This window comes from Talpa europaea (assembly GCF_964194135.1).
Source record: "Talpa europaea genome assembly, chromosome: 15".
NCBI classification, from domain to species: domain Eukaryota; kingdom Metazoa; phylum Chordata; class Mammalia; order Eulipotyphla; family Talpidae; genus Talpa; species Talpa europaea.
The window spans coordinates 51,790,693-51,810,084 of NC_140083.1; the positions used below are offsets into that span (position 1 = coordinate 51,790,693).

Here is a 19,392-nt window from a genome sequence, read left to right on the forward strand (position 1 = left end):
TGATGAACAGTGCTCTCAGGGGTTTGTATTTTACGTCCCATGGGGTTCTAGGCTTCACTTTAGTGGGTATGTATCATTGAACTGTGACTTTGTGAGGTGGTAATTTATGATATGTGAGGCTGAGAGTTTTACCATAGTTGGGTAGTGGTACCTGAAGCTTGACTGTTCATCTCTTGCTTATTTACTCTTCTTTCAACTCTGCATTCTGGACATGAGATGGCAATGGCTACCTCAGAAAATCGAACAATTACAAGCTGAAGAATCCATTCTCAGTACCACTAGGGAGGGGATGGCACAATTCCTTAACCTTTGCATTAAGCAGATGCCATGTTAAAATGGCTGAGGTGTGCAATTCTGTTGTGTTTTATTCCTATTAATTTGCTTCCTGGAAGTCAGATACTGAGAGGCATTTGCTATACTAAAAGAAAATAAATAGCATTCTTCAGTCCTTAGGAGCTAGGGGCACAGACTTGTCTCGTGTAGAGGCTCCTCAGCAACTGAGCTTGTCTAGAGGCAAGGATATTTGATAAACTTGGAATGATAAATGAAGTTACTCTTTCTCCGATATCATTGCCAAATGTTTAAACATCATCATCATTGACTGTTTAAGTGTTTAAATTTCACAAATGAAGTCACATGGACTAGTGAGGCTTATTTATATTAAAAAAAAAACAGTGCCATATGTCTCAACTACATATCTGAATTTTCTTCTACCATATGCTGCAGGATTGCCTTTTTGCACCCCTTTTCTCGCTCCTGACACATGGAGGGGGTGCAATAAATGTCTTCACAATGATGAAGTAGAAGGAAAGGAAGACAGAGGTTGTCGTTGTGGTGTGTCAATGAGTGGTTTTTCCAGGATTTTTTAAAGCCCCTTTAATAAAATTATTGAGAAATTTGTTTTTCAAGATTATAATGATTGTGTCACTGTGTTGATGAAGAGCATCTTGTGAATGTATATAGTAACCACAGTTAAAATTTGTGGTTTTCATTAGAAGACAGTGGGTAGAAACCATCAGGAGGAAGGATTTACTTATACTCCTTGAAGCCAGTGACCAAGAAAGTCAAACCATCACATAACTAGATTAAAGGTGATTGGCCATGTTCCTCCAGAGGACTTCCTTGCAGATGTAGTTAATTATAGCAATGGACCTCATGTAATTTCATTAGGTTACAGCTGTTTCAATAATTTATTTGAAACTTGAAATGTACCTTGGAATTCAAAGGAAGACTATCTCACAGTCATGCTGTCAGGGAACCAAAGGTTAGCGAAATAGCAGTTAGTCTAATATCAAGTTAAATGTTACAGCGAGACTGTGGGGGAACTACACAACCGTTCTCCTTGAAGATCTTGTCCAGACTGATTAATAGCTAGTCATTAGTCTTTGAAGAAGAAGCCTAAATCAAGCATCTTTAATTGGCGATTTCTGTTAATTTTGAATTTCCAGCCCAGGACTTCATCTTCTAGGTTTCTGTTTGTGGTGTCATATTTTGATGATGTCTTGATTATATTGTCCACAGTGGAAAAATGTATTACATCACTGTATCATTTTTCCAAGGAAAAGGGAACAAATGTGGAGGCGGGACCTCCATACTCCCGATGCTGTTAACTGCCAGAAGGCAGCATGTTGTGCTTTCTTGAAAATCAGAGAAAATCTTTAGGCCTTTTTGAGGTGAATAAATTGCTGTTGTTTCTTTCTATCCATGAAATGCAATCATATCGAAGCTTCTTAATGTTTGATGCATTGCAGTTGGTGCTGCAGGAAGTGGTAAGGGAAAGAGCTAGTCCTCCCAGATACTCCCAGTCTGTCAGCCTGCCTTCTCTGACCACAGAAGATGTCTTTTTATGGAGATGTTTTGTTGTAATTTCAGAAGGTGGTTGTTAGTTCTGCTGGCTACACTACATTAGGCACATCTGGGATGCGTTCACATGAAGACATTGGCTCCAAGCTGTGTCTTGTGGCCTGGAATTGACTCTGACATTGAGAAGACTGGCAAGGATGCTGCTTGCTGCTTGGCCCAACCCAGCAAAGACACCTTCCATGGGAACCTCCACAAGAATTCATTTTGGATGTGAAGAATGAGCACAGAAGTGCAACTTCTCAGATATTGTGCAATCCTTTCCAAGATGCCTTAATGTGCTTTCAGTCCTCCCGCACATTCCTGCCATGGAAGTTAGAGCTCTGAGACAATTATTTACAATCCTGGCACCAGACTTTCTCACAAGCATTCTGCAATGGTTTTATTTGAGTGAAAGGTGGAGGTGACTCACATCCAAGCCATCACGACAGTCATCCATCATACACCAAACAGGCCACCAAGAATGCCCCAAGACAAGCCGAGACACTCCACCCACTTGCCCCTGATCCTTCAAGTCAGAACTTGGGATTTGCCAACAGAAATCCATTCTGCTAAATTTGTGACGTAGCTCCATCTGAAGTTTTCCATTCTCATGTGAGGATGGCCAAGACAAACACAAGAGTGTTCCATCTGTGGCTGTTCTTTGTTCATTTTTTAGCACCAAGAATGGACTCTTCTGCCATTCTTGAAAACTATAGTTTGAACAAAGGTAGAGTTTCTTCCATTTCAATGGAAGTTGTAAGTTCCATTTTATATAGTGAAGGATGAGCACACTGGCTCACATGTATTATATCATTCCAGGGACTGAGGACTGGTGGACAAATCAGGATTTTCAGGCAGTTTATCATTAATTATTTTTGCCATTTTCTTAGCATGTTAGATTTCCCCCCACTTAGGTGGAGAGGTCTTAGATCCAGTGGGAGAGTATGGACAAGCACTTAGTATATTATGAACTGACCAGTGCTCCGGATGACACTGATAGTCCTGGGATCACATCCACTGATAAGCACAGCACAGCTTATGTGGACTAGTATATGCTGGGAGCTGTGCTGAGAACTTACATACTTTCACCAGATTATTCACCACAGAAACCCTGGGAGGGTGGAGACAGTGGTTATTCCTGAGACATTTGTGGGGCGGAGGCGCAGGGTGGTAGAGAAACGGGCTGACGATGCTCAGTTGGTATGTGGTGTAGATGGGATTGGAACCCAGGCTGCTGGCTCCAGAGTTAAGAACACAGACATGGGAGCTCCAAATATTCCACAGTTAGGAAATGCAAGCTTTGACTGCAGCCAGAATTTCATTTTCATGATTATGAATCTGATAAGCCCCTGCAGTTGTATCTGGCTGAAGAGAATTTAGAAATAATGGCAAATGTGACTCTTTAATTCGACCTGACTCAGTCTCACTCAACAGTTGTTTTTGTATAAAGGGCATTTTTTTTTTTTAACAAATGGTAAAAAGCAGATTTGTATTTCTCCATTTAAAAAAAAAAGTGATTGTTTACCTTTTTGTTGGGTTCTTAAAATCAGTTGGTTAAAGTCTTTCGTACAAAGAATAAAAAGGGAACTTCGTTCACATGAACCCAGGCTGCTGCTCCTCACAGCAGGCTCTCTACCAGACCGTGACTGATCTTGTGCAATTTCAAGAAAAATAGGGTTGGCTTTTCATATTTTTCAGCTTTTTACATTGTAACTTTGAGTGATTAGAGTGAGGAGCAAGGCTTCGGGCTATAGAGACGAGAGTGATAGTGAGAACAGCAGGCTGAACTTCTCCTTAAAGAAATTAAGTTTCTTGTTCACATGACCTGAATTGTGAAATCCTCACTATTCTACCTTTTCAGCTACAGCTTCCTGCAGGGTCTTCACACATTGTGTCTTAAGCAAATTGAATGATGGGAGGATTTCTTGATCAGTGTTCCAAGTGTTTCTGCTCACATCACATTCTCTACCTGAGAAGCTCTTCTTTCATCCTGTCTTCACTCTACAAATATTTGTTGAGTAGCTACTGTGTTCTAAGCACTCTCCTAAGTGAATAAAATATAACTCTCCCCTCAGAGGTCACTTCCATAATCAACACAAATATTCAACCTTCTGGAAGCACCTAAGAGGAAATGGGTGGCTCCAAGGAGGGCCCCCTCGATGCCACCCCTACCCCCCTACACCTCCTTTATCCCCCAGAGGATAGTAGGAGCAAAGCCCCCTAGTGCACAGTCAAGATGAAGCATTACCTGTCCCACTGCCAAAGTCCCAAGGATGACAGCAGACACCCAATGTCTGGACTTGCTTATCCTGACTGTGTCTTTTACCGATACTTCAATTTTTAGAACACAGACATTTATTCCAACTTCCTATTTCAAGTTTTCTTCATTGGAGACTTTTTCCCATGGGGTGAAGTGTTAAAGGTGATGACTAATTTCATCTTATTCTATGAATGAGCACAGCTCTACTAACGCTATAAATCCTATGTGCATACCTAGAGATGACAGACGAAGTCTTTCCTTTGGAGGGTGGGGAAGAAAACCTCTTGAGTAGAATTAATTTTATCTAATTTAAAAATGATCCTCCCAAAAGGGGAGGAAAATCCAAACAAAACATTTCTTTGGAGTGAAGTGGGTTTTTACTGTGCATCTCACTATGGGAAGAGAGGCTGTCAGAGAACTTTTAGACACGTAAACTAGAGGCTGAAGTTGTTAAGTGGAGAGAAAAATAAATGTCAGATCATATGAACGAGAAATTTAATTTCTTTAAGGGAGAGTTCAGCCTGCTGTTCTCACCGTCACTCTCATCTCTACAGCTCGAAGCCTTTCTTCTTATTATAATCACTGAAAGCTATCATATAAAATGCTGAAAAATATGAGACGCCAACCCTGTTTTTCTTGAAATTGCACAAGATAAGTCACGGTCTGGTAGAGAGCCTGCTGTGAGGAGCAGCGGCCTGGGTTCATGTGAACGAGGGCCCCTTTTTATTCAAGTATTCTTGAAGTAATACTTTAAAATTGTTCTTGTCTATTAAAATAATTATAGGGGCCTCCCTGGTGGCGCAGCGGTTGAGCGCTGGGTTGCAAAGGTGCCCGCAGCCTCTGCAGTGCTGGTTCGATCCCCGGCCACTGGCGAGGGTCCCACATGGCGCACAGACCTCTCCTGCCGCCCGCTGTTCCCCTCAGCAGTGTGCTTCATCTGTCTGCCTGCTCTGCTCCCTGCTCTAGCTCTGGTGAATTCTCTCACCCTCCCACGCTTCTGACTGTACCCAGTGCTTGTATAAATAAATAAAATAAAATCTTAAAAAATAAAATAAAATAATTATAACCAATAAAACAGATGTAGCGTTATCAATATTTTGTACATACATGAGAATGATTATTGCAAAAGGCATTATTTTTAAAATGTTCTTGGAAGCTCTACAAAATTGAAGACTCAGGAATTTTTTAATTACTTGTTTGATTAAAGATTGCCCTATCTCTTGCCTCATGTGTTCTGAATACTGCTCTTGGAGTCAGACTTTCACTCACTGTCCTCTCAAGCTCGTGTGTTTGAGCAAGTGCCACATACCCAGCACCTTTCAAGCTCTTTTTACTAAGCTCCTGTTGTTAAAGACTTAGGGGGGTGGTTATTCATCTGTATTTTGGGGATACCACTAGCATTCTGACCCTCTGCTTTTTGAACAATCTTAAATTCATAGTGTTTTTTTCTAGTACATTCTTTTGAAAATTCCGTATTTTGTTCTTCAGAGAGAAGTAAAAATTATTATTTCTTTGGGTAACATTTGCAAGTTTTGCCTTAGAAAATATGCAGTATAAAATGAACTATTCCCCATGTCAACATCATTCATAAAATGCATTTAAGAGACATTTTAATGTACTAATGTTTTCCCTTTCATTAGAAAAAGAGATAACAGCTAATGCTTCTCTTAACCTTTTTATTAGGGCAACACATTAAGAAAAATACTCCTGAATCGATACTTTAAAGGTGATTATGGAGTGGGTGTGAACGGACACCTCTCTGGAACCTACAGCAAGTGTCCCCAAGGAGGAGGTAAGACTGATCGATTAAAATCCCCTCATTCCTGGATTTTTATCACATATCTTCATGCTGATGTTACTCTTGTATTTCACCTAAAATAGTACAAATATGAACGTGTATTTAAAGAATGCTGTTGAAAACCTTTGTGCCGCTTCAGGATCACCAAACAACAGATTTGAATATTAATACTTAGTCTTGCCTTTTGACACTGGAAAATAGTTAAATAAATCATAGGTTATTAATCTGTAAAGACAAAAATAAGGCTAGTTTTATTTTTCAAAATAATTTTTTTATGAAGAAAAGATATTTAACTACCATGTCTTACCTTCAATAAATAGTTAATGTTTTTACAAGCTTTATTTTTTTTTCTCTGACTTCCATTATATTTAACTTTATGGGGGGAAAAACCCTACTCATAAGTAGTCTTAAAGTCTCATAATTTAGAAACCTTGTGTGCTGCTAATGTCTGATTTGTTCACGTTCCTGATCACAGGAAGCTTTTCTGGACAAGATACAGACAAGACGGGGACATCACTGTCGGACATTCAGTGTCTGCTGGATAAGGAGGGTGCATCTGAACTCGTCATTGATGTCATAGTGAACACGAAAAATGACAGAATTTTTTCAGAAGGCATTTTACTGGGTATTGCCTTACTGGAAGGAGGAAACACACAGACTCAGGTACCTGTTTTTGTTTTTTGTAAAGATTTTATTTATTTATTTTTGCATAGAACTGGGGTATAGGCCAGAGGTTCAAGGGGTGAGAGGATTCACCAAAGACAGAGCGGGGAGCAGAACAGGCACATCTATTGAAATACACTGCTGAGGGGAGCAGCGGGCAAGACAAGAGCGGTTTGCTGTGCTGTGTGGGTAGCTCCCTGGCCAGGAATCAAACTCGGGCTTTCATGATGGTAGTGCTGAGACTTAACCATTAAGCCACCAGGGAGGCCCCCAACTCAGGTGCCTGTTTATCACGACGAGCCTGATGAGCATTTTTTCTCTGTATTTCTACCTTGTTGTAGAGACCAAAGGGAATTTTAGCTTCTCATAACAATCTCAAAGAAAAAAGCAATGACCCCAGCTCACATTTTTCTTACATGTGTATTTGATTTGCCATAGAAACTACAGAGCTTCACAGATGATTCAGTGATGCAGAACATTCCTTAGAAACATCCTTTCTAACCTTACAGCACATATTCTGAATTGTTTAGGGAAATTCCAAGCAGATAAAAATTGGCATTTGGACTCATGTGAGAATTAAATGTAATAATTAAGTGAATTAAGATCCACCAGCACCTTGCTCAGAGCTTGGCATTAGAGCAGGTCTCTGGAATTTTCCGGAACCACCCAGCTCAGCATGCGGGTCCCCTATGCCCTTTCAGACCAATCCCTTGGCTCGTTGTTGCAAACTTTCCAGTGCTCATGACCCCGACACCTCTAATGAGTGAGACTCCTGCCTGTTGCCCCTGAGTCCCTCCATACTCACACCCAGAAGGACACCATGCACCCCAGAGCTGGGCATGTTCCCAGGGAATATCAATATCTCCCAACCCATTTCTCCCCAAGCTGCTCTTTCTAGAATTGCTGTGGCAGGAATGGGAACCATGCTTCCACCTAACTGAAACTTCCAGAATCTATTTTCCCTATTCATGGTGAGTGGAAGTGGCATCTAAGTAAAAACTAGGCTAGCTTCCTTTATTTAGCCCTTAACTGACAACAGGAGTTTTGCTCTATGACACATCCAGTGGCAGGTGGCTTTAGGAAGAAAGACCTTGTGGAAACCAGTGGCACAGGGGCCAAGAGAGGACTCCAAATTGTTTACTTCTAAGTTGGAAAACAAAGTCTTGAAAATTCTTGTGGTCTGAAACTGTAGCATAACCTCCTCTGAGGAAAGTAGAAGAGGGTGGTGGAGGGAATTAAGTGGGTTTTCTTGGAATTTGTCTTGTCTTCTACAACCAGATATTTAATTGGGACTTTCTAAAGAAATTGTCTCAGCAACTCTAAATTCAGCACAAATTATCTGTAGGTAGAAGCAATCTTTGTGATTACAGCACTTACAGATTCCTGTGTCTGGGCCGCTGAGGGACTTCAGAGTGGATCATCTTTCATCCCACCCCCCTGGACATACTTATGCTTCTTTCTGTCCTCATATCAGAAGCTCATGTTCCAATTTTAAATTGCTGAGAAGTTGTTCCCTAGATCCTTCCCCATCCCAAATACCCTTCAGTCCTTTTTCACATGATATGCCTGTGGCAGTTCTCACTGGTGACTTTTTCTTTCTTTTTGAAGGAGGTTAACATAGATCTTGGGACACCACTCTCTCTTGCTTCTCTTCCTTCTACCTACTTCTTAGCATCCCTTCTTAGCCTCTGGGGAGGCACCTCTTCCTCTGCCTCACTCTTGACGCCTGACACCTCCCAAGTCTCTTTAAGGTCTCCTTTCATTATTCTCCCCCCACGCCCCCAGCCTGATCTCATTCATTTTTACCTCTAACGTTTATTCGGTAACAATTTTCCCCTCTCTTGTTGAAGTCTACACTCTATATCCAGCTCTTTTCAGGAATCTTCAGTGAAATGTCTCACAAGTACCTTAACGTAAACACTGAACACACTGTTGTTCCCCACCCACCCACTCCTCCTTTTGGCTTTTCTCCCAGTAACAGGCAGTCGACTCATCTACTCCCCTGTCTGGCCAGCCGTGACCTCTACTCACTCACCCTCACTGTGTTCCCAAATAGCTGATGGGCCATCTCTGTGATTCTGCACTGTTGTTTTGTTTTGTATTTTTAAGATTTATTTATTTATGCATGCAAGTGCTGGGGTACAGGCCAGAGATGAGGGGGTGTGAGAGTATTCACAAGAGACAGAGTGGGAAACAGAACAGGCAGATTGACTGAAATACACGGCTGAGGGGAGCAGCAGGTGAGTCAGAAGAGGTCTGCTGCACCATGTGGGTTTCTCCCTGGCCAGCCAGGGATTGAACTCCTGCTGCAAAGGCTGTGGACAGCTTCATAGTGCGGTGCTTAACCCCTTGCACCATTAGGGAGGCCCTGATTCTGCACTGTGAACATCTCTCCCGTCCACACTCTGTTTTAGTCTCTGCTTTTCCAGCTCTATTATAGATCCTTCTCATCATTTCCTGAGCCACAAGAGTAATCTTCCAAAAGGATTCCTTCATTCCAGTTTTGCCCTTTTACACATCTTTTCTTATGTTGCCTCTGATATCTTTCCAAAAGATGTTACTCACTTACTTACAGTGGGTCACTTGCTTTGAAAGGTGGACTCTCTTTCATAGTCCATAAGATCTTTGAGGTGTTTCCACTTTCCCCTTATGCCACATCTCTGTCCTCCCCCTCTGTCTTGTGCACCAGCTGAGCTAAGCTATTTGTAGTTACTCCGTTCTGTGGTGTAACTTGTCTGGTTGCACTCTCCTATTAAGGACTCAACTCATTGAGGTCTCTTGGAAGTCTTTTCTGGCCCCGTGTCCCCAGGGTAGAGTTGGCCCTGGTGCCTCAGTGCCCCTGCCTGGCCCTGCAGGTATCTCCGTTAACATTCTTGCCCACCATTTTGTGTCTCTCTTTTTTTTTTTATAATAAATTTTATTGTTATATTCCCCATACAATTGCAGCCCCCCCATTCTGACCCCAATCCCTCCCCTCCCGCCCCGCCCCCCTAAAAGTGTCTCTGGTTCATAGTTTTTTGTTGATTTTGATTTTCACTTTCTTATAGTTATTCATTTTCCTGGTCCCTTATTTAAGTTTTCTAGATTTCTGCTATGAGTGAGACCATCCGGTATTTTTCTTTTTCTTTTTGGCTTATTTCGCTGAGCATGATCCCTTCCAGCGCCATCCATGTTGCTGCAAATTGCATGTGTTTATCTTTTTTGAATGCTGAGTAATATTCCATGGTGTATATGTACCACATCTTCTTGATCCAGTCATCTATTTTTGGGCATTTGGGTTGTTTCCAAAGCTTAGCTATTGTAAACAGTGCTGCTATAAACATAGGGGTGCAGGTGTTCTTTGGAATTGATGTTTCTGTGTCCTTTGGGTAAATACCTAGGAGTGGAATTGCTGGATCATATGGAAGCTCTATGTTTAGTAGGTCCAGAAATCTCCACACAGCTTTCCACAGTGGTTGGACCAGTTTGCACTCCCACCAACAGTGCAGAAGAGTTCCTTTTTATCCACGCCCTCGCCAGCATTTGTTGTTGCTAGTTTTTTTAATATGTGCCATTCTCACTGGTGTAAGATGGTATCTCATGGTAGTTTTGATTTGCATTTCCCTGATGGCAAGTGATGTTGAACATTTTTTCATATGCCTGTTGGCCATTTGCATTTCCTCTTCAGAGAAGTTTCTTTTTAGCTCTTCTGCCCATTTTTTGACTGGATTCTTTTCTTTGTTGTTGTTGAGTCTCGTCAGCTCTTTGCAGATTTTTGTGATCAGTCCTTTATCATTAGTTTTGGGTGCAAAAATGTTCTCCCATTTGGTGGGGTTTCTCTTTGTTTTTGTTATTGTCTCTTTTGCTGTGCAGAAGCTCTTTAATTTGATGTAGTCCCAGCTGTTTATCTTTGCCTTCACTATCACTGCTTTGGGTGATGTGTCTGTAAAGATGTCTTCGATGTGCAAATCACGTAGTGTTTCGCCTATATTTCCTTCTATATATTTTATGGTTTCAGGTCTTATGTCTAGTTCTTTAATCCATTTTGAGTTGATTTTTGTGTATGGTGTGAGGTAGTGGTCAAGCTTCATTCTTTTGCATGTAGCGACCCAGTTTTCCCAGCACCATTTATTGAACAAACTTTCTTTGCTCCAATGCATAGTCTTTGCTCCTTTGTCAAAGATTAGTTGACCATAAATCTGTGGGTTTATTTCTGGATTTTCTATTCGATTCCATTGGTCTGTATGTCTGTTCTTGTTCCAATACCATGCAGTTTTGATGATTATGGCTTTGTAGTATAGTTTGAAGTCTGGGAGTGTAATGCCTCCATTCCCTTCTTTTTTTTTCAGGAGAGCTTTGGCTATTCGGGGTTTTTTGTGATTCCATATGAATTTCATCAATAATTGTTCTATTTCTTTGAAGAATGACATTGAAATTTTGATTGGAATAGCATTGAATCTGTATATTGCTTTTGGAAGGATGGCCATTTTAATAATGTTTATTCTTCCAATCCACGAGCAGGGGATGTCTCTCCATTTCTTTGTGTCTTCTTCTATTTCTTTTAACAGTGTTTTATAGTTTTCTTTGTATAGGTCCTTTACCTCTTTTGTTAGATTTATTCCCAAATATTTGATTTTTTTTGTTTCAATAACAAAAGGGATGGTTTTTTTGATTTCTTCTTCTTCAGATTTATTGTTTGTGTATAGGAAGGCTACTGACTTTTGCATGTTGATTTTGTATCCTGCCACTTTACTGAACTGATTGATGAGTTGAATTAGCTTTTCTGTGGAGTTTTTGGGGTTCTCTATGTATAATATCATATCGTCTGCAAATAGTGATAGTTTGACTTCTTCTTTTCCTATTTGGATTCCTTGGATGTCTTTCTCTTGTCTTATTGCCCTGGCTAGGACTTCCAGTATTATATTGAAAAGCAGTGGTGAGAGTGGACATCCTTGTCTTGTTCCAGATCTTAATGGAATTGCTTTCAGCTTTTCACCATTGAGAATGATACTGGCTGTTGGCTTGTCATAGATGGCCTTTATGATGTTGAGGTATGTTCCTTGTATCCCAAGAATTTCAAGGGCTTTTATCATGAATGGGTGTTGCACTTTGTCGAAAGCTTTCTCAGCATCTATTGATATTATCATATGGTTTTTATATTTCTTTTTGTTGATGTGTTGGATAACGTTGATTGATTTTCGGATGTTAAACCATCCTTGTGCCCCTGGAATGAATCCTACTTGGTCGTGGTGAATTATCTTATGGATACATTGTTGGATTCTGATGGCTAAAATTTTATTGAGGATTTTTGCATCAGTGTTCATTAGGGAGATTGGCCTGTAGTTTTCCTTTTTTGTGTTGTCCTTGTTCGGTTTTGGTATTAGTGTAATGTTGGCTTCATAGAACGTGTTTGGTATTGTCCCTTCCTTCTCAATTTTTTGGAAGAGTTTGTGAAGGATAGGCACTAATTCGTCTCTGAATGTTTGGTAGAATTCATTTGTAAATCCATCAGGTCCTGGGCTTTTGTTTTTGGGGAGGTTTTTGATTACCATTTCAATTTCGCTAATTGTAATTGGTCTGTTTAGGTGTTCTATTTCTTCTTTATCTAGCTTTGGGTGATTGTAGAGTTGTAGGAATTTGTCCATCTCCTCTAGATTGTTAAACTTGTTTCCATATAACTGTTCATAGTAGTTACTGATTATTCTTTTGATTTCTGCTGTGTCCGTTGTGATTTCTCCTCTTTCATTGATGATCCTGTGTATTTGTGCTTTCTCCCTTTTTTCCTTTGTGAGCCTGGCTAGGGGTTTGTCTATTTTATTGATTTTTTCAAAGAACCAGCTCTTGGTTTCATTGATCTTTTGGATTGTTTTTTTAGTTTCAATTTCATTTATTTCTGCTTTGGTTTTTATTATTTCTTTTCTTCTACTGGTTTTGGGGTTTTTTTGTTGTTCTTTTTCTAGATCTTTGAGCTTCGAGATTAGGTTGTTTCTTTGAGTTCTTTCTTGTTTCTTGATGTGAGCTTCTATTGCTATATATTTTCCTCTTATTACTGCTTTTGCTGCATCCCATACATTTAGGATATTGGTGTCTTCCTTGTCGTTCAATTCAAAAAATTTTTTAATTTCTTCTTTGATCTCCTCATTAGTCCAGTGGTCTTCCAGTAGTGTGGTTTTTAATCTCCATGAGGTAGGATAGTTCCTTGCCTTCTTTTTATGGTTTATTTCTAGCTTGATGCCTTCATGGTCAGAAAAGATGGTTGATATGATTTCAATCTTGGTGTATCTGTTGATGTTTGTCTTGTGCCCCAGTATGTGATCGATCCTGGAGAATGATCCGTGTGCGCTTGAGAAAAATGTGTACTCCGTTTTTTTGTGGTTTAGTGTTCTATAGATATCTGTTAAGCCCAATTGCTCTAGGTCCTTATTTAGAGCTTTGGTTTCTTTACTTATTTTTTGTCTTGTTGATCTATCCATTGTTGATAGCGGTGTGTTGAAGTCTCCCACTACGTATGTGTTTTCTCTGATGTCTGTTTTCAGAGAGGACAACAGTTGTCTGATATATTTTGGTGCTCCTTCGTTTGGTGAGTATATGTTAATGAGTGTTATTTCTTCTTGAAGTATTGTCCCCTTGATCATAATGTAGTGACCATTGGGGTCTCTTTTTATCTTTTTGAGTTTGAAATCTGTTTTATCTGATATAAGTATAGCTGTTCCTGCTTTCTTTTTTGGTCCATTTGCTTGTAGGATTGTTTTCCATCCTTTAACTTTGAGCCTATTTTTATCTTTTGTAGCTAAATGTGTTTCCTGTAGACAGCAAAAGGTTGGGTTTTGTTTCTTAATCCAGGCTGCAACTCTGTGTCTTTTTATTGAAGAGTTTAGTCCATTTACATTTAGAGTTAATATTGATATGTTAACATCTGTATTTGCCATTGTGTTTGTCTTTCCTTTGATTTTATTTATTTATTCTTTTAATAACTTTTTTTTTTTTGGACTTCTTTCATTGTTATTCGTCCCTCTGAGGTTCTGGCTTTAGGACTCCTTGTAGTATTTTTTGGAGTGGGGGTTTAGTTGCAATGAAATTCCGGAGTTTCTGTTTGTCTGGGAAGGTCCATATTCTTTCTTCAAAGAGGAAGGAGAGCTTTGCGGGATAGAGTATTCTTGGTTGGCATCTGTTTTCTTGGAATCTGTTGACTATGTCCCTCCACTCTCTCCTTGCCCGTAGTGTTTCTTCGGAGAAGTCTGATGTCAGCCTGATTGGCTTTCCTTTGAATGTTATCTGTTTCTTCCCTCTTGCCAGCTTCATTATTTTTTCCTTGTCCTGGATTCTAGGGAGCTTTACTATTATGTGTCTTGCTGTATTTTTTCTTTCGTCGTGGAAGTTTGGTGTTCTTCTTGCTTCTTGTATATCAATTTTCAGCTCCTTCTTCACATTTGGGAAGTTCTCTTCAATTATCTCTTTGAATATTTTCTCTGTTCCTACTTCTCTCTTCTCTCCTTCTGGTATTCCTATAACTCTTATATTTCCTTTCCTCATGGAGTCAGATAGTTCCCGAAGTCTTTCTTCATTCTTTTTCCTTCGTACTTCTCTTTCCTTTTCTGTTTTGGTTCTTTTTATTTCTGTGTCTTCAAGAGCACTTATTCGTTCTTCCATTTCATCAATTCTGCTTTCATTGCTTTTCCCAGAATTCTTTAGTTCTTCCACTAATTCTTTGATCTCCTGCATTTCTTTTACTTCCCTCTTTAGGGACTCAATTTCATTCTTCTGATCGTTGATTATTTTTCCCTTATCATTGTTTTCCTTTATGACTTCTGTCAGTTTTTTAATCACGGCAATTTTAAATTCTCTTTCTGGAAGGCTCAGAAGTTCTTCCAAGTTACTGTCGTTGCAATCTGGGGGCTGGTTTTCTTTTTGTGGTGTGCTTTTTCTCTGGAGAGTTGCTAGGTTGCGTGTGGTTCTTCTCCTCCCTACTGTCTGTTTTCTAATTTGCCGTATGCGTTGGGACACTGTGTTGTTGGGACTGGCGGCATCTTGGGTGAGCTTCTCTGCTCCCCTCTGGTTCCTCCAGGAGTCATCTGTCAGTTTCAAGTAGTCTTTATTGGAGAAAGGTCCCTGTCCTAAAATGTCGATGTGGGGACACACTCCCCTGTGCGCCTGGTCTGCCCCGGCGGTAGGTTCCTGCTCCCCCTCTGGGCTTGGACTGCAGGCCAGAGGGGGTCTGTCGTGGGTGAACTTCCCCCGCTCACCTCTGGCTCCTGAGGAAGCCTTCTGCAGGTAGTCTTTACTGAAGAAATGTCCCTGTTCTAAAATGGTGATGTGGGACACACTCCCTGCGCGTCCGGTGTCAGGCACACTCTTCTGCGTGCCTGGTCTGCCCTGGCTGTGGGTGCTCGCTCTCCCTGTGGGCTCAGACTACTTGTTCGGAAGGGGCCGGGTGTGGGCTAACTCCCCAGCTGGCCACTAGCTCCTTCAGGAGCCTGTGCTGGCTTCAAGTCGCTAGGTGGCGCCAGAGATCTCTCCTAGAGCCCTTGGGGAGCTGATTTTCCACCCCGTGGGACAGGGAGCAGAGCGGGGATGGTAGGGTACACCTCAACGGCTTTGGGGTGCTGTGTCTGCCTTGTGCCCCACCGTCGTGGGGAACCCACGTCCCTAATTTCGTGCCCCGGGTCTCAGTTCAAAGCCCTCAGTTCCAGGACGCGGGCTGTAGCCCAGTTCAGTGGCGCGGGAATGGCGCCTTTTGCACTGCTCCCGTGCCTGGGCGCCTGGTTCCTGCTTACTCAGGGAGGGACCTTCACCTCAGTGAGGACCTCCGCGCGTCTCCCCGCAAGCCTAGGTCGTCTCCCAAGCCTAGGTCGCAGGCGCGGGGACCTGGGCAGCTGCTATCCCGGTCTGCACTTGCTTTTCAAGCGCTCCGAGCGCGCCCTTTTCAGCGCAAGCTTACCGGCAGCCAGGGCTGTGTGCGTGTCTCCTGGGGTCTTTGTTCTTCTCTAATGACGCCAGGAGCCGTTCGCTCACCACCGCGGCAAATCCTGCAGGGTTCGCCTCAGCTCCCGTTCACGGGGTGTGGTGGCTGCAATAGTTCCTTTCCACTCACAGTCCCGCTTGCTGCGTCCTTTGTTCTTGTTGGCCGTTTTGGTTTGTTGTTTCCCTCCTCTCTGCTGGTCGGAGAGTGCCGCCTCTGTGGGCGGGGGAGGGGAGCAGGGTTCTGCGCTTCCCTCCCTTCTAGTCCTCTTTTATGGCCACTTTCTTCTTCGGGTAGTTTGCTGGAGTCACCCGTTTATCTTCCGTGTCCCAGTTCTCACTGGGACCTGCCGCTTTTCCTCCCTATTAACTTTTTTAATGGGAGATCTTACTCGCAGCGTCTCCTCGCCGCCATGTTGCTCCTCATTCCTTGTGTCTCTTTTTGTATTCGCAAGCTGCCTAATACACTATGAACCCTCAAAGATCAAGCTCACAGCTTATTCATCTTTGTATCCTGTGCATCTGACACCCGGGCTGGCCCAATGTGGGGGTTCAGTCAGTGTTCAGGATGATGTGTCTATGAATAAACAGCCCCAATCAAATGTTACCTCTGTCACAAAGTCTTCCCTATCTGATTGACGCCTTCACCAAGCACTTCTGTATCTGAGCTCCTGGGGTGCTTGTTTCTTTGATACTCACTTAGCACTTTGCCTGTGCTACCTTTTTTTGTTTGTTTTGCTTCTCCAAATAACTGTACATGCCCTTAAAATAGGGGATCATACCATATCCTTGATACCCACAGTGCGTTGTAGCCATGCTGGAATGATTTGTTGTTGAAGCAGTATGACATTATTTTTTATATATGTAACCTTTAAATGGGTGTGGGGATCTTTACACCACTCTTCTTCCCTTCTTCAGTTTTCTTATGAGTCTAACCTGGACATCAGCTATGGGCTCCTGGTTCTAAGAGTTCTAGTTGAGGTCAGTTTGCAGTCCACTCCTTGCCTTGTAGCAGTCTAAACCCCATCCTCCCCCAGGACTTCTCTTCACCCCCAGTTTTAGCCCCACACTGTTTATAGCCACTGACACCTTGCTTCCTCAGCTATGGGATCTCTTGACACCCCTACTTCTTTAATACAGAGACAGGAATCTGCTCTCCTTCCTTAATTCCCACCCTCCTAGCAGCATAAGTCAACTTATATATGATGATGCAGCATCATGCACATTGGAAATTTACATAATGTGATAATGTAGTGTTACTTCAATAAGAAGTTATTTAAAAACTTGGTTGAGGGGGATGGTAGAAGAGGTAAATTTCTATTAGTTTCAAACTGAACACTAATAATGATGTAATGACAATAATACCTACTAGATAGGACACTGTTTTTAATGTTTTATATGCATTAACTTGGTTACTCCTCACAACAACCTAGAAATAAATTACATATTACCTCATCTTGCCAAAGAGTCTGATATAGACTGTTTAAGCTCCTTACCCAGGTTTATACAACTAGTTAGAGGTAGAGCCAGGATTCGAACCCATGAAGTCTAGCTCCAGAGTTGGTGCTCTTTCGCCCTATCTCTGGCTGGCTGGCTGGCTCACCCAGCATCCTGCTGTCATCCTACTTCATATCTACTTCCTCTCCCTTCATTTTCTAGCCTTGCCCTTCCTGGGGGAGAATCTTCTTCTCCCACATGTGTTTGTTTATCCCTCACCTGTGGCACCTGCAGAAACCTTGGGCTCCCCCCTTAGACTCTGTACAGCTTGTGGAGGAAAGCTCTTGTTGTAAGAGAAATCCTCACTGCGTGTTGCGATTATGTATGGAGACATATTAAAATGCTTTTAACCTTTATTAAAGTCTGATTGTACTGCTTTATAGAGTCCTGGTTTTAAAAGGTGTAATCTCTGCAAGTAATGTGTTATTTGAGATGATGAGGTTGTAAATTTAGTAAGTTAGTATCAGAGAATATATAGAATTAAATCCTAGCTCTTCCATTTACTAGTTATGTAATATTGAGCAAGTCACTTGGCTTCATGAAATCTCATTTTATTAATAAAATGGAAATGCAAACACTATTCATCATCCAGCTGCATTGGGAGTATCAGTGACATCCGATCATTTATATCAAGGAGTTGCAAAATTATAAAACTTTGTTTCAATAGAGTCACAAAGTTCCTATAACTTCCTCATTGATAACCTCCTAACCTCATTATATTGAGAATATTAAGGTTTCAACATCAGCTTAATTTGTGGCACTAGAGAGGTCTGTGAATGCTGCATTTATCCTTTGAATTAGCAGAACCAGCTTCACTGCTTCCCTGCAGTTGCCATGGTTACTGTGGCTTGTTGGCCTCCTTCCTGGAGGGGCCGCTAGCCCTCCACTTCTTAGGAGCTTCCCCTTGTCGACATGAAGTCAGCTTCTGTGGGCTCAGAAAGCACTGTGAGTATATGGAGCCCATTTTAGGTGCTACAGGACAGGCATGTGTTTCAAGACCTGGTGGAGTTAGCATCTCAGCAGCAAGTTCCAGAACCTTTGGATCGTGCTTCTGGGCATTCCTTCAGTGGGAGCCAAACTCCCCAAAGTGGTGTTTGAATTGGTTGGATTATGAATTGGCTAATTCTTACTTGACATTGAAATCATTTTTCCCCCAACACTGTCTTCTATCAAGGTTATGTAACTCTTTTAATCACAGCAGTTACTGGGGTTATTACCTTTACTAATTTCTTTACCTTATTTCTCGTTTGGGTTGTTTCTATCCCATGGTTTCAGTATTCATAATTTATAACTTCCCCATAATAATTTATAACTACAAATTCTGTCTTGTCTGGAATGTATCACCTCCTATCTCCTGCCTCTTCTGGATACTTCCATAGTGCGTGAAGCAGAGGGTGATCAGGACAGATAGTCCCAAAGTTCAGTATTTCCCCCTCCACTGGGCATATTTTATCATACTTCTGGTGATGAAAGCTTTATGCATTATCTTGCACCATGAAACTGAATTCATGTTGTGGTGGGCTTGTCTGGATGCCATGCATAGCTACGTAGCAAAGAAAGCACCCACAGAACTTAGTGCCTCTTCATCAGTGGGTTCCTGAGTGAGGTTGCCATGACAACACATTCTGCATTAAATATGCTGTGATTTAGAGAAAGAGGAAAACAGATTTTTGTAGCTCTCCACAAACTCACACTGACAGAGGGTGGTCTGTGGATTAGTGGCTGCCTTCTACTCAGGGTTCCAGATGCCCGAGGGCGGGGACCTTGGTTGCTTGGTTGCTTTTCCTTTTTGTTTGCTTCCTAGTGCTGCTGACACACAGTAGGCACTCAGCAAATATGTGTTCAATGGATGCATGACTTTATAATAATGCAGACATCAAATAACTCTGTGCTTGCATCTCTTAGAGTGTCCTTGTGAGATTTTAAAATAATCAGGTAAGGTGAGTTAAATAACATATGAAAATATTAGATTATGGTAGAAGGTACTCAGACTATTATTAGCACACATTAAATAGTCCAGGAGACTGGCAAAAACTGTCAATTTATGAAATAATAATGGGCAGCACATTAAATGTGTGCTTTTATCCAGAGGCTTGTGTTTATTCAAGCATAAAAATACTGTTTTTCTCCTCTTGGGTATTGAGATTTTAAAATATGTTTTCTTGCAGTATTCTTTCTACCAGCAGTTGCATGAGCAAAAAAAGTCAGAAAAATTCTTCAAAGTTCTTTATGACCGAATGAAGGCTGCTCAGAAAGAGATAAGATCAACAGTGACAGTGAATACTATAGACTTAGGGAACAAAAAGAGAGATGATGACAACGAGTTGATGACATCCAGCCCACGATTGAGGGGTAAGGAATTGCTTGAGTGTCTGGGGGGAATTGCTTCCCAATG

The 19,392-nt window shown here is 41.5% G+C and overlaps 1 protein-coding gene across 4 annotated transcripts in view; it reads left to right on the forward strand.

Annotated features, from left to right (window-relative positions):
- The window catches only part of ITPR2 (inositol 1,4,5-trisphosphate receptor type 2), a gene marked incomplete at both ends in the record, with an annotated part of 472,402 nt that overhangs the window by 308,328 nt on the left and 144,682 nt on the right, over nucleotides 1-19,392 (forward strand). For all 4 annotated transcript variants that reach the window (XM_084254830.1, XM_084254833.1, XM_084254831.1 and 1 more), the window contains 3 exons: nucleotides 5,786-5,894; nucleotides 6,376-6,563; nucleotides 19,166-19,349. In XM_084254830.1, coding sequence (XP_084110956.1) covers nucleotides 5,786-5,894; nucleotides 6,376-6,563; nucleotides 19,166-19,349 — 481 coding nt within the window. The remainder of the gene's footprint in view (nucleotides 1-5,785; nucleotides 5,895-6,375; nucleotides 6,564-19,165; nucleotides 19,350-19,392) is intronic.